The sequence below is a fragment of the Myotis yumanensis genome, unplaced genomic scaffold (assembly GCF_028538775.1).
Source record: "Myotis yumanensis isolate MYYU_CA2020_CCGP unplaced genomic scaffold, mMyoYum1.0.hap1 SCAF_1, whole genome shotgun sequence".
In the NCBI taxonomy this organism is placed as follows: domain Eukaryota; kingdom Metazoa; phylum Chordata; class Mammalia; order Chiroptera; family Vespertilionidae; genus Myotis; species Myotis yumanensis.
The window spans coordinates 767,160-783,137 of record NW_027223752.1 but is presented as its reverse complement, the minus strand read 5'-3'; the positions used below and the strand labels follow the sequence as shown (position 1 = coordinate 783,137).

The 15,978-nt window shown below is 42.3% G+C and overlaps 1 protein-coding gene across 7 annotated transcripts in view; it reads right to left on the bottom strand.

Moving 5' to 3' along the window:
- Nucleotides 1–15,978, bottom strand: part of MARK3 (microtubule affinity regulating kinase 3) — a 96,109-nt gene that overhangs the window by 58,665 nt on the left and 21,466 nt on the right. For 6 of the 7 annotated variants that reach the window (XM_070411683.1, XM_070411663.1, XM_070411649.1 and 3 more), the window contains one exon: nt 6,341–6,394. In XM_070411683.1, coding sequence (XP_070267784.1) covers nt 6,341–6,394 — 54 coding nt within the window. Of the gene's footprint in view, nt 1–926; nt 948–6,340; nt 6,395–15,978 lie in introns of those variants that run through there. The other variant, XM_070411680.1, reaches the window with a different exon arrangement.

Genomic DNA, 15,978 nt, shown 5'->3' with positions numbered 1-15,978 from the left:
AATTATCAGACACCCTGGCTGGCATTGGAAAATTGCTTGTTGGTGTGGGGAGGCCTCCACACACATGCTGGTACTGGGTCTGGGGACCCTTTTCAGATGTCAATTCCATAAAAGCAAAAACTTCCATTTGGTTCAATGTTGTATCCACAGTGCTTAGAACAGTGCCTGGCATATAGCAGGTGTTTAATAATAAGTGTGTGTTAAATTAATGAGTGCATAAATAAACACACCTGCATAAAAACATGGCTCATGCAATTTTTGGAAGGGGAGGTGGGGTACAAGATCTGCTTCTCTCTTTTTAAATTGAATTTACTGAAATGACGCTGGTTAACAAAATTATACAGGTTTCAGGTGCACAATTCCACAACACATCACCTGTACACTGTATTATGTGTTCACCACCTCAAGTCAAGTCTCTTTCCATCACCATTTAACGCTCCTATATCTTCCTCCCTCTCACCCCCGCCTTTTCTTCTCCCCCTCCCCCAGGCCTGCTTCTTAAGTACCTGAAATATTCCTCCAAACTTGAAACTATTAACCATTTTATTTTTTAAAAAAAATTTCTTTTTATTTCAGAGAGGAAGGGAGAGGGAGAGATAGAAACATCAATGATGAGAGAGAATCACTTATCGGCTGCCTCCTGCTGGGAATAAAGCACGCAACCTGGGCATGTGCCCTGACCGGGAACCGAACTGTGACCTCCTGGTTCATAGGTCGACACTCAACCACTGAGCCACACCAGGTGGGTGGGCTTAACTACCTTCTTTATAGCTACTACAAAGGAAAACCTCAGGTTAGTTCCTATCCAAGATTTTATAAACCCTGAATGAGGGCAATTTAGTTACAGTAAGGTGGCACAATAGGATGAAAAGAGCCCATGTTTCAGTCAGACCAATATCTGCATCTTTGTTCCATCACTTACTGACCGGAGAGCTGGACTACACCCACTTCTCAGGCTGTCTCCTCACTGGAAAGCAGCACGGTAATAATACTGAAGAAACAGAGTATGAAGAAAAAAAATACCTATCAGACCAGCTACTGTGAAAAAGTTTAAGGCCTATATGTGTAAGAGCATGGGAGGCACAGGCTCTAGTATTAATGACAATGAATTCCTATGCATTCATATACAATAGTGATGTCAGGATAGTGCTTAGCACAAGTGCTCTATGGTCTGAACTGTGGCAAACATGTTTCATTTAGAATTCATCAAAGCTTGACTCAATGTCAACTATACCTGTCAAAGAATGACTGCCCGGGTACCCATCACTTACCAGTTAGGGGACTTTGGGCAGGTTAGTTTATCTCCCTGGCATCTATTTCCTGAATAATAGAACTTTACAACCTCATGAAACTGGAAAGATCAAATGAATACAAAGAATGTATTTTGTTCCCCACAAATTCACATGTTAAAACCCTAACCCACAAGGTGATGGTATTTGGAGATGGGCCATTTGGGAATTGAGTAGGTTTAGATGAGACCATGAGGATAGGCCCTCCTGATGGGCTCAGTGCCCTTATAGTAGAGATACCAGAGTATGCTCGCATGCACTGGGCCTGTGCACCCCCAGCCCTAGACATGGTGGGAAGGCAGCAACAGAAAGAGAACTCTCACCAGAACCCAACCACGTTGGCATCCTGATCTGGGACTTCTCAGCCTCTACAACTGTGCAAAATAAATAAATGTCTGTTGTTTAAGCCAGCCAGTCTATGGTATTTTGTTATAGCAGCTTGAGCAAACTAATACAATAAGTTAATATGGGTAATACACTTAGAACAGTGCTCAGTATATTATAAATGCTCAAATATTAGCGGATATCAGAAGTAGTCTACAGCAATCATGTCCCACAAAAGAGACCTGGCTAGAATCTACCACTCAATTTTAAGCTTTACCTATTTCCCATGAGGGGAAAACTGTAAACAAACAAAAACATCTCCCACTCCCCAAAACCAAGACAACAAAAACCTAATTTTCAGCAGGATGCACAATAATGGCAAACAGTCCTTATCCTGTGCCACGTACTATCCTCAGCTCTTCCACGATTTTTGAATATTAATTTATTTAATTCTCAATACAGCCCTATGAGGTACTTTATTATTTCCATCTTACAAATGAAAAAACTAAGACCCAGGGAGGTTAAGTGACTTGTCACAGCAAGGCCGGGTTGAAGCCTGGTGTGAATCCATTCAGCATGGCTTCACTGTGTTCCTAACCATACTTATGCTCCCTCTCTTCAAGTTAACAACGGTCCACTCCAAGATGGAAAGGAATGTTCATAACTTTAGTTGGATTACACTTAGCGTACTGGCATGTCTTAATAAAGTCTAGTATTTTTAAAAAGGTAAGCTACACTTTTAAAAAATGAGCCCTGCCGAAACCGGTTTGGCTCAGTGGACAGAGCGTCGGCCTGCGGACTGAAGGGTCCCGGGTTCGATTCCGGTCAAGGGCATGTACCTGGGTTGCGGGCACATCCCCAGTAGGAGACGTGCAGGAGGCAGCTGATCGATGTTTCTCTCTCATCGATGTTTCTAACTCTCTATCTCTCTCCCTTCCTCTCTCTGTAAAAAATCAGTAATATATATTTTTTAAAAAATGAGCCCTTAATTACTTCTTAATGATAGATTCAGATTTAATAAGGACCAGACCCAGCAAGATTACCTGCACATAACCAAATCAAAGCTAAAAGTGACTTTGCAAGACCAGGAAGGAGACTTTTTATTATTCATGCTGTTTCAAAACCATCATATGTATACAAAATTATAGAGGTCTTTAAAAGACAGTGATAAGGGGAAATTTTCCAATGGAGAAAAATATACCTTACTAGAATCTCATACTTATTAAATCAATGTGTCAGCCTGAATATTGTGAATACTTTGCATCTGACACGATTTTAACACCTGTGTTCAAAAGCTGCCTTAATAAGCCAGTCCACATTTTTGGGTAGTGGCAGGATAAAAAAAATTTCATATTGTTGATGGCAGTGTTCCTTAAAGTGACTGTTAGCTTCTAAGGCTGTGCTCCATGCACCAGGGCTTAAAAGCACAATATAAAGAGAGCTGTTCTTGATGTGTGATTGGTACTGAGGAAGAAAAAAGGCTGAGAGAACTACTATTAAAAGGCCAAAGAGCCCAGCCAGCGTGGCTCAGTGGTTGAGCATCAAGCTATGAACCAGGAGGTCACAGTTCGATTCCTGATCAGGGCACATGCCCAGGTTGTGGGCTCGATCCCCAGTGTGGGGTGTGCAGGAGGCAGCCGATCAATGATTCTCTCTCATTATTGATGTTTCTCTCTCTCTCCCTCTCCTTTCCTCTCTGAAATCAATAAAAATATATATTTTTAAGAAAGGCCAAAGATGTGCCCTGGCCAATGTGGTTCTGTTGATTGGAGCATTGTCCCATGCACTGAATGGTCTTGGATTCGATTCCCAGTCAGGGCACATCCCTAGGTTGCGGGTTTGGTCCCCAGTTGGGGCACATATGAGAGGCAACCATTCGATGTGTCTCTCTCATGCTGATGTATCTGTCTGTCTGTCTTTCTGTCTGTCGCTCTCAAATCAATAAACACACCCTAGGGTGAGAATTTAACAAAAAAAAAGGGGGGGTGTCAAATATGCCAGGTCTACTCCACCCTACTATTTTCCCATGGAAAATGTACTCAGTGAAGAATTTGAAAGAAATATAGAATGCTTCTAATTTATAAGAAAAGAATACAAACTTATACACACGATTTAAAAAAAATGCCCGCCCAGCCGGCGTGGCTTAGTGGTTGAACGTCGACCTATGATCCAAGAGGTCATGGTTTGATCCCTGGTCAGGGCACATGCTTGGGCTGCAGGATCAGTTCCCAGTGTGGGATGCGCAGGAGGCAGCTGATCAATGAGTCTCTCTCATCACTGATGTTTCTATCTCTCTCTCTCCCTTTCTGAAATAAATTTAAAAATGTTTATAAATAAATAAAACACTGCCCTATAAACAGAAAACATTATACTTACCAATTTATCTAACTTGGACCGATAAGTCTTTTGTGGATGGCTCATACTTGAACTACATGACAAACAATCTCAAAGTCTCACCTATTAGATTATGTGCCAAAATTAATGGTGATGCAAATCTGCATAATCACACTATCAGGCTAACCAGGCAACTTATCATGTACTAAACCGATAATGATAGGACAAACAGTAATTTTAATAATAATAATAATAATAATAGTAACAGAATAGTAATTAAAAACTATAGCCAAGAATAATGAAAAAAGCAAGCGAGAAAGAAGGAAAAATTACAACCAGCTCAAGAAAGTATTATGATAAAATTCTCCCCAGAGCCCTGGCCAGTGTGGCTCAGGGGGTTTAGTGTCATCTGGTACACCAAGAGGTCACTGGTTCAATTCCCAGGGCACATGCCTGGGTTTAGGGCTCGATCCCCAGTGGGGGGTGGGCCAAAGGCAACCAGTTGATGTTTCTCTCTCTCTCCCTCTCCCTTCCTCTCTAAAAACCATTAAAAACGTATTTTAAATTCTCAATAGAAAACTGCTAGAATTCCAGTTACCTACAAGGACAGTGGGAGATTTGTAACACCATTTGAATTCTGAACACGAATACTCAGTAAACTTGTTTATATGCTTAGTTTTAGTTAGTACCAAAAGTCCTTAGCTATATAAAGAAATAAAAGTTTAAGGACATAAATACAATTTCATCTTCAGAACAAAGGACTGGAATTTTTGAATCTGTTCCAGGGCCACCTTGAGAATCCTTAAGGCCCACTATGCCTTTCAGAACCACATGTTTAAATACCATTTTTAGTGCAAAGTAAAGTCTACCTCCCTCCCCACCTCACACACATGAACAAGGCTTAAAAATTCTCATGACATAAATGGAAAATAACCATCAGGAATACGTTAGGAACGTACACAGAGCATTATAGTTACAGTATCTTAAATGTGCAATGCTTTTCCGTTTACAAAGCTTTTATAATACCCATTATTTCATTAATAATCCATCCTGAGAAGATGAAATTATCTCCATTTTATTTATTTATTTATTTATTTAATATATTTTATTGATTTTTTACAAAGAGGAAGGGAGAAGGATAGAGAGTTAGAAACATCGATGAGAGAGAAACATCGATCAGCTGCCTCCTGCACATCCCCTACTGGGGATATGCCCGCAACTAAGGTACATGCCCTTGACCGAAATCAAACCTGGGACATCTCAGTCCGCAGGCCGACGCTCTACCCACTGAGCCAAACCGGTTTCGGCGATTATCTCCATTTTAAAGATAACAAGGCTGAGGTCCAGAAAAATTAAGTGACCTGCTCATGGTTAAGTTATATATTTGGCTGTCACAGCCAAGAGTAAAATTCAGGACTTCTTGTCTAGTGCAATGTCTCTGTATCCCCCACCTCCCTAGGCCAAATCTAGAAATCAAATACAATATATAAAAAGCCTTTTCAAAACGAAAAATAGCCCTGGCTGGTTTAACTCAGTGGATAGAGCATTGGCCTGCGAACTGAAGGGTCCTGGGTTCAATTCCAGTCAAGGGCAGATGCCCGGGTTGTGGGTTCCATCCCCAGTGGGGGACTTGCGGGAGGCGGCTGATCCATGATTCTCTCTCATCATGGATGTTTCTATCTCTCTTTCCCTCTTCCTTCCTCTCTGAAATCAATTAAAACAAAAAACAAAAACCAATAAAAATACTAGATCTCATTATAAAGATCATCAATCATTTGCAGAATGCACCAGTGAAATGCCTACGCCCAGGCCCTACACGAGCGATTCAATTTCTCCTGTGGGCCAGTCATCAGGCCTTTGAAGAGGCCCAGATGAGTCTAATGTGCACCAGGCTGAGAACTCCTGGGTTACTAGGTGACACAAATGGCAACAGTGTATTACAGACATGTTTTTCCAACTACCATTCAGTATTCCTTTTCTATGAATTAATCCACACTCCTTAATTTGACCTCGTGTGAGTTTAATAAAACCAAAATGCTGACTTTGAAGATCTATGTATTAGTTACACAGTGTGTAACGCTGACTAAAAATGAATTATATGAAAATACGTGGTTCTGTATTATTTTTAAAAACTCTATTCTAATCATTATTTAAGAACATTCAGTTTGCTACTAAGAACATTAAAAAGCATTATCTTCAACTGAAGGAAAAAAATCCAATTAATACTACATTTATACAATGCTACATGTAAGTTGCATTTTTTTGAGGAATATAAAGCTTTACTGTACTAAACACAGTAAGTAAAATACCAGTAGAGGTATTTAAGAGGCAAATTAGATGGCAATTAGCACTGAAAATCATTTAAAAAGTACTGGATACTGGACCAATCTTACCTTTTGTAGACTTGTTGGATTCAACTGAGTTTTGTCAATTATTTTTATTGCAACCTAGAAAAAAATAAATTAATGAAATTTGTGGGTTTTAAGTATTTGGTACTTACAAACTGGTAATAATTTTATAAGTGCCCAGACATGTAGTAATGTTAAAAAGCAAGTAAACAGAGAAACCAAGATGGCGGCATAGGTAAACACCAGAGATTGCTGCCTCACACAACCACTTCAAAAATACAACTAAAAGACGGAACGGACATCATCCAGAACCACAGGAAGGCTGGCTGAGTGGAAATTCTACAACTAGAAGGAAAGAGAAAAGCATACCGAGACTCAGAGACGGTGCGTTTCGGAAGTTAAGTGCAGAGGTACGGAGGCGCATGCAGAGAGGGCTGGCGGCTGAGGACACAATTGTCTTTTTCAATCTGGAGGGAGTCTCAAGCTCTGAGCTCCAGTTCCGGGTGAGTTCTCTGGGGACCCAGACTCATATGGGGAGAAACTGGACTGTCTGGCATTGGTGGGAACTCGAGGGCAGCTTTCTCTCAGAGGTGCTTACAGCGATTGCCGGGACACTGAGAAGCGGGGCCTCTGAGGGCAGGACTGAGAGCAGCCATAACTGCTCGCTCTGCCCTGTTGATCCCCTGGGACTCCGCCCCGCCCAAGCCATGCACAGAGGCTTTTGCATATGAAAGGCCTGGCCCTTTGCAATCTGATAATTACCTAACAAACTGCAGCTGGCCCCAGGCCCCAGTGCAACTTGCATTGCTTCACAGCTGGCTCCTGCTGGATAGCCTCAGGCAAAGGCTAGATTAGCACCTCCTTAGAGATCCAGGAGCCAGTGTTCCCAGTGGTCAGAGTGGGACCATCCAGATTGCAGCTCCTTAGATCCATAAAAGACACACTCAGGGGGCAGACTCAGTGAGCACCAAAGCCCCATTGAAGCAAGTCTTGCCCTGGAGGGGTGTCTCCAGCACAGAAGTTCTCCCACTGCAGACACAGCTGATTCTCACAGCCAATTGGCCTGGAGGTCAATCCCTCCCAGTGTTACCTACAACAATCAAGGCTTAACTACAAGAAGACTGTGCACAAAGCCCACAAAGGGGTGCACCAAGAGTGTCTACCTCAGGTAATTGGGGAGGCTCAGCCACTGGGCCCTATAGGACACCTGGCACAGAAAGCCACTCTATCGACACAATGAAGCATAAAAAAAATGTGGAGACAAATAAACAGGACACAGATGACAGAAATGGAGGAAAACAAACTACAGGATATAGAGTTCAAAACCACACTTTTAAGATTTTTCAAGAATTTTCTAGAAACCGCCGATAAACTTAATGAGACCCTCAAGAAATCTAGTGAGACCCTCGAGGTTATGATAAAGGACCAACTAGAAATTAAGCATACACTGACTGAAATAAAGAATATTATACAGACTCCCAACAGCAGACTAGAGGATCACAAGAATCAAGTCAAAGATTTGAAATACGGAGAAGTAAAAAACACCCAACCAGAAAAGCAAAATGAAAAAAGAATCCGAAAATACGAAGATAGTGTAAAGAGCCTCTGGGACAGCTTCAAACGTACCAACATCAGAATTATAGGGGTGCCAGAAGATGAGAGACAGCAAGATATTGAAAATCTATTTGAAGAAATAATGACAGAAAACTTCCCCTACCTGGTGAAAGAAATAGACTTACAAATCCAGGAAGCGCAGAGAACCCCAAACAAAAGGAATCCAAAGAGGACCACACCAAGACACATCATAATTAAAATGCCAAGAGCAAAAGACAAAGAGAGAATCTTAAAAGCAGCAAGAGAAAGAGAGTCAGTTACCTACAAGGGAGTACCCATACGACTGTCAGCTGATTTCTCAACAGAAACCATGTAGGCCAGAAGGGAGTGGCAAAAAATATTCAAAGTGATGAATAGCAAGAACCTACAACCAAGATTACTTTATCCAGCAAAGCTATCATTCAGAATTGAAGGTCAGATAAAGAGCTTCACAGATAAGGAAAAGCTAAAGGAGTTCATCACCACCAAACCAGTATTATACGAAATGCTGAAAGGTATCCTTTAAGAAGAGGAAGAAGAAGAAAAAGGTAAAGATACAAATTGTGAACAACAAACATGCATCTATCAACAAGTGAATCTAAGAATCAAGTGAATAAATAATCTGATGAACAGAATAAACTTGTGATTATAATAGAATCAGGGGCATAGGGGTGTGGGGGATGCAGGAAGAGACTGGACAAAAATCGTGCACCTATGGATGAGGACAGTGGGGGAGGGAGGGGTGGTGAGGGCAGGGGTGGGGTGGGAACCAGGTGGAGGGGAGCTATGGGGGGAAAAATAGGAACTGTAATAATCTGAACAATAAAGATTTAATTTTTAAAAAAAGCAAGTAAACAAACCTCAAAACCTAGTTTAAGCATTATAATAAGATTTTTAAATAAATATCTTAAAATTGAAAACAGGGACTTTGTGCAAATAAGGGTACTATTATAACAGTTTAAATGAAGACATCTATAGACAAGGAAAAAAGATCTCACAAACCAAAAATTAACAAGAGAGATTACACAATGAAAACACTTCTCAAAATGTACGGCAATGCGGCAAATCTAGTTACTATTTACTAACATTATAGTTATATCAGACTCTGCGATGCAAGGGCAGGAACCACAGCTTTTATAGGTTTATACAGCCCAGAATGCCTTGCACACAGTGGGAACTGAGTCAATATATGAACAAACAGGTTGCTGTTGAATATGAAAACTTAACAAAAATTTCTAAACTATTTTATTAATTGATTTGACACTGAGAAAGAGATCAACTTGCTGTTCCATTTATTTATGCATTCTTTGGCTGATTCCTGTTATGTGCCTTGACTGGAGACTGAACCTGAAACCTTGGTGTATTAGGAGGACACTCTAACCAACTGAGCTATCCTTCCACTGCAAAACATTTTATTAAAAAGATAGAAAATATATGAACCCCTATATTCACTGCAGCACTATTTACAATAGCCAGAATATGGAAGTAACTTAGATGTCCATCAACAGATGAATGGATAAAGAAGATGTGATTACACACACGCACACACGTGCGCGCACACACAGGGACTGGAATATTACTCAGCAATAAAAAAGAATGAGCCGAAACCGGTTTGGCTCAGTGGATAGAGCGTCAGCCTGCGGACTGAAAGGTCCCGGGTTCGATTCTGGTCAAGGGCATGTACCTTGGTTGCGGGCACATCCCCAGTAGGAGATGTGCAGGAGGCAGCTGGTCGATGTTTCTCTCTCATCGATGTTTCTAACTCTCTATCCCTCTCCCTTCCTCTCTGTAAAAAAATCAATAAAATATATTTTAAAAAAAAAAAAAAAAAAGAATGAAATTTGCAACGGCATGGATAGGATCTGGAGGGTATTATGCTAAGTGGAAATGAGTCAAACAGAGAAAGTCAAATACTCCATGATTTCACTCATATGTGGAGCTAAAAAAAAAAAGTCAAGACAAGTGAACAAACAAAACCCGACTCATAGAAACAAAGAACAAACTGATGGTTGCTGGGGTAGGTGGGTAGGAAGTGAAGGGATGGGTGAAAAAAGTTAAGGGGAATACAGTCAATAATAGGGAGATCACTGCACAGTGGAAAATGGTTACTAGACTTAGTGTGCTAATCACATGGGAAGGTAATGTGGAACCACTATGTCAGTGGTTCTCAACCTTCTGGCCCTTCAAATACAGTTCCTCATGTTGTGACCCAACCATAAAATTATTTTTGTTGCTACTTCATAACTGTAATGTTGCTATTATTATGAATCGTCATGTAAATATCTGATATGCAGGATGGTCTTATGCAACCCGTGAAAGGGTAGTTTGACCGCCAAAGAGGTCGCAACCCACAGGTTGAGAACCGCTGCACTATGTTGTACACCTGAAGCTAATACTGATGCCAACTATAGTTTTGTGTGTGTGTGCGTGTGTTTAATAGAAAAGCCCTTTAGGCAGTTAAAGAAGGAAAAGAGACTACGTAGTTCCAGACCAATCTGTAGACTAACCAAATGAAACAAACAAAGGCAACAAATGGGTCAAAAGGGATGAGTACACCCCAGGCAGTCTAAAAACAAGACACCAAGACAGACACAGACAGACAGACACACACACACACACACCAACTATATCTTCTAGTTACTATGCATCTCTTATCTTAAACTAGAGGCCTGGTGCACAGATTCATGCACTGGTGGGGTCCCTCGGCCTGGCCTACGGGGATTGGGCCAAATCTGATCTCTGGGTCTGGGGTGTGGGTGAAGCAGATTCGGGGCCAACAGTGCCCCAGCAGCAACCTAACCCACGGCTGATTCCACAAGGAATCGGGCTCCCTCTTCTATTCGTCAGAGCGTGTGCCCCCTAGTGGTCACCACTTATCATAGCTACTGGATGAATGGTCGAACAGTCGCTTAAGCTTTTATATCTATACTAGAGGCCCAGTGCACGAAATTCAGGCATGGGTAGGGTCCCTAGGCCTGGCTGGAGATCAGGGCCCATAGGGGATTTTTGGCTGCCAGCCGGGGCCTTCCTTCCCCTGGCTGCTGGCTACCAGCCAGGGCCTTCCTTCATTCCGCACCACTCCCTGGTGGTCAGCGAACGTCACAGCAAGTGGTTGAACTCTCGAGGGGACAATTTGCATATTAGCCTTTTATTATATAGAAGGATATATAAAAGCCTAAGCGACTGTTATGACTGGTCAACTGGTCACTATGATGGGCACTGACCACCAGGGGATAGATGCTGAATGCAGGAGCTGCCCCCTAGTGGTCAGTGGGCTCCTACAGCCAACCTCCTGCAGTCCCTCCCCTGGGTCAGCTGGCCCCAATCAGCCCCAATCGAGAATGGGCGAGACGGCCCCAATTGCCCCTATCACTAGCCAGGCAAGGGGCCCCACCCATGCACAAATTTGTGCACCAGGCCTCTAGTATATAGATAACTGACTAAGTACACCTACACCACCATCCTCATCTGGTCAGTTTGTCATTTCTCTTATAAAGTGACTAGAGACCCGGTGCACGAATTCGCGTACCAGTGGGGTCCCTCGGCCTGGCCTGCGGGATCAGGCCAAAACCAGCTCTCCAACATCCCCCAAGGGGTCCTGGATTGTGAGAGGGTGCAGGCCAGGCCAAGGGACCCCACCAGTGCATGATCAGGGCCAGGGAGGGACATAGGAGGTTGGCCAGCCGGGGAGGGACTGCAGGAGGGCTCCAGGGCATGCCCAGCCTGTCTCAGTCCCAATCGGCTGGATCCCAGCAGCAAGCTAACCTACCAGTCGGAGTGTCTGCCTCCTGGTGGTCAGTGCACATCATAGTGAGCGGTTGAACAGCCTTAGCATATCATTAGCATATTATGCTTTTATTGGTTGAACAGACAATCGGACGACTGGACACTTAGCACATTAGGCTTTTATTATATAGGATTTCTAGAAACTATGGGCATCCAGGATGGGGAAGGGGGGTTACAACAGAAGATGATAGAAGGAAACATAAGAGGGAGACTTTGCCATGAACTGGGGAACATAGCTCTGCCTTGCACCTAAGATCCATGACAACAAATGCTCTTGCCCCATATCGGTGAGGCTGTGTTTCCTACTGTGCATCCTTCAGAAAAGAGACCTAATAAGAAGTACCAGTGAAGAAAGGGGTTGCAGCCAAAGTCTGGAAAAAATGCTCAAAGAGTCTCTATGACAACAGTTATAAAAAATTTTAGTCCCCTTTCTACTCTTAAGATTACTGGTGACCCCAAATGTGGGTTATATCTAGATATTTGCCATATTACAAATAAACTGATAAGTGCAAAAATAACTGAACAATTCATTTCAAAATAATATTCTAGAAATGGTGCTGAGAAAAACAAACATCTATATGCAAAAGAGTGAAACTGGATTCTTAGCTAACATCATATACAAAAATTAGCTCAAAGAGGATCAATAATTATAAATGTAAGACCTACACCTATCAAACTCTTAGAAGAAAACAGGGCAAAAGCTTCACATTAGATTTGGCAATGATCACTTGGATATGACACCAAAGGTACAAGTAACAAAAGGAAAAAAAGACAAATTGAACTTGATGAAAAATTTTAAATTTTGTGCATCAAAAGACAATATCCAGCTCTTTATCACAGCGCGTGGAAGCAGGCGGCTACTTCTGGATGAAGCTGAATATCTTTTTCCTAGCCACTGACTATCAGAAACTCACCGAAGCAGATGATAAACACAAACTTCGTACGTTTTATGAAAAGCCTGTGGCACAGAAGTTGGTGCTGACAATCTGGGTGAAGAGTGGAAGGCTTATGTGGCTTAACAGTGATGGGAACTGCCAACAAGGTTACTGCAGGAAGAAGGGTGTCTTGACCCATGTCTACCTGCTACGGAGGAAAGGGCATTCCTGGAGAACTGGATAAAGGAGGCGCAAATCTGTTTGGGGTTGCGCTGTAGATGCAATCTCAGTGCTCTCAACCTGGTCATTGTAAAAAGAGGAAAGGAAGATATCCCTGGTCTCACTGATACCACTTTGTCTCGTCGCCTGAAGCCCAAAAGAGCTGGCTGGCAGAAGCCGCAAACCTTTCAATCTCTCTAAAGAAGATAATGTTCACCAATATGTTGTGAGAAAGCCCCTAAACAAAGAAGGTAAAAAACCTCAGACCAAAGCACCCAAGATTCAGCATCTTGTCACTCCATGTGTCCTGCAACACAAACACTAGCATATTGCTCTGAAGAAACATCATGGAAGAGAAATAAGAAAGAGGCCAGCCCTAGCTGGTTTGGCTCAGGGGATAGAGCCTTGGCTTGTGGACTGAAGGGTCCCAGGTTTGATTCTAGTCAAGGGCACATGCCTGGGTTGCAGGCTCGATTTCTAGTAGGGGATGTGCAGGAAGCAGCCTATCAATGATTCTCTCTCATCATTGATGTTTCTATCTCTCGCTCCCTCTCCCCTCTCTAAATTTCAATTAAAATATATTTTTAAAAAAGAAAGAGGCCAGAGAATGTGCTGGCCGTGTAATTAGGAGAATAAAGGAGGACAATGAGACACCTGGAACCGACTGCCAGGAGACAGAGGCTGTCTTCTGAGAGATTTTACCTCCACACCTGAGTCCAATCAAAAGTAAGATTTTTCTAAGAGTAACAAATAAATAAGGTCAGACACACAAAAAAAGTATCAGCAGAGTAAAAAGACAACCCACAGAATGGGAGAAAATATTTGCAAATCATACATCTGATAAGGGATGAATATCTACAATATATACAGAACTTCTAAAACTCAACAACAAAAAGAACCTAATTCAAAAATGGGTAAAGATGTGCAGAGGTCAGTAAGCACCTGGAAAAGATGCTCAACATCGCTTGTCATTAGGGAAATGCAACTCAAAACTACCAGGCAGGGACTCTTTCCCTTCCCCACGTGGGAGTCTGTGCTTGTTCTTCAATAAATTTCCACCTTTGCTATACCAAAAACAAACAAAACAAACAAAAACAAAAAACTACCAGATAACACTGCACACACATCAGGATGGCAACTATCAAAAATCCATCAATAAAATAAGCCTTGGCAAGGATGTGCAGCAAATGGAACACTAGTGTACTTTTGGTAAGAATGCAAAATAGTACAGCCATTGTAGAAAATTGTACAGAGCTCCTCAAAAAACTAAAAACAATTACCATGTGATCCAGCAATTCCACTTCAGGCTATAAACCCTGAAGAATTGAAAGCAGAGAGTTAAATAAATATTTATACACCCATGATTAGCATTATTCACAATAGCTAGGATGTGGAAGTCATCCAAGTTTCCTTTGAGGAGCAAATGGATAAGTCTAATGTGGAATTATCCATACAATGGAATATTACTCAGCCTTAAAAAGGAAGAAAATTCTGGCAGATGCTATAACATCAATAGACCTTGAGGACATTATGCTAAGTGAAATAAGCCAGTCACAAAAGGACAAATACAGTATGATTCCACTCATATGAGATACCTAGAATATTGAAAATCATAGAGACAGAAAGTAGGTGGCAGGTACCCGGAGCAGGGGGGAGGGGGAATGAAGACAGTTTCAGGTTTACAAGATGAAAAAAGTTCTGGAGATAAGATGGTGGTGATGGTGATGATTATGCAACATTATGAAAATATTTAATTCCACTGAAATATACCACCAAAGATTCTATTCCGATTCTGTTCTTACACGTTTTTTTAAAATATATTTTTATTGATTTTTTACAGAGAGGAAGGAAGAGGGATACAGAGTTAGAAACATTGATGAGAGAGAAACATCAATCAGCTGCCTCCTGCACACCCTCTACTGGTGATGAGCCCGAAACCAAGGTACATGCCCTTGACCGGAATCGAACCTGGGACCCTTCAGTCCACAGGCTGACGCTCTATCCACTGAGCCAAACCAGTTAGGGCTGTTCTTACACATTTTCATTTTCAAGTAGTGCTATTCAAGTAATAGCTAAGGCAAAAACACGAGCTCAAATATGTGGCATTTGACTAAATCAAACTGAAGTCATTTTATCAAAAGCAAGTGTCCTCAATGTGAAACAGTGTGTGTGTGTGTGTGTGTGTGTGTGTGTGTGTGTCACTGAAGCCTCAGGAGGAAGCTCTTAATCCCCTCTTCCTTTCAGCTCCCTGTTGGGATGGCTCAGCTACTAAAATAACGTGAGCTGGGGCCTGTAGAACAGCTCAGCCCTTGAGGCCACCAAAACAGGAGGCAACTGTGATGCATCGCTTCTCAGGAAGATGGAGACTGGAGAGAGAGCGTCCACTCATTCCCAGGTTGTAGAGATGGTTTTTCGGGGGTGGGGTGGGGTGGGGAGTGGCACACAGCAAAAAGGAGTTCACTACATGAGGAAGAGGAGACTCCCTGCCACTTGTGTGAAGTTCTGGAAATTCCACTGATTCACCCTGATGCCAGACATACAGTGGAAAATTACAAAATAGAAATAAGCTCATGCATGATAAGGGCTTCCCCCCAACATTCCTAAACCAAAAGGGCCCAACAAACTCATAGCACACACCCCCGGAGAAAAACCCTGTCAATTCACTACTGGTCAAAAGATCTGTACAGCTCTCAACAGGTGCTAAAGCACCCACCACCACTGACAGAGCACGACAAAAAAAGACCCAAGACCTTCAAGACACAGTAGCCTGGAAGAACTGCACATACCTCAGCCTGGGCGGCCATAAAAGATACTACAGAGCAGGTAGCTTACCCAGTGGAAATGTATTTCCCACAGTCTGGGAAGCTGGGACGCTGAGCTCAGGGTGCCAGCATGATCAGTTCCTGGTGAGGATGCTCCTCATGGCTTGCACACGGCCGCTTTCTCAATGTGTCCTTACATGGCGGAGAGAGAAAGCAAGCGCTCTAGTGGCTCTTCTTATCAGGACACAAACCCGACTGGATCAGGGCTCTACCATAGTAACCTGTAATTAGGTTAACCTAATGACTTCTACAAAGGCCCCTTCTCCAAAACTGCCACACTGGTTAAGGCTTTAACATATGAGTTTTGGGGAATGCAATTCAGTCCACAGCATAAAGACCAAGCCAAACAACTAGAACAGGAGACTACAATATAAAAATTCAAATTAAA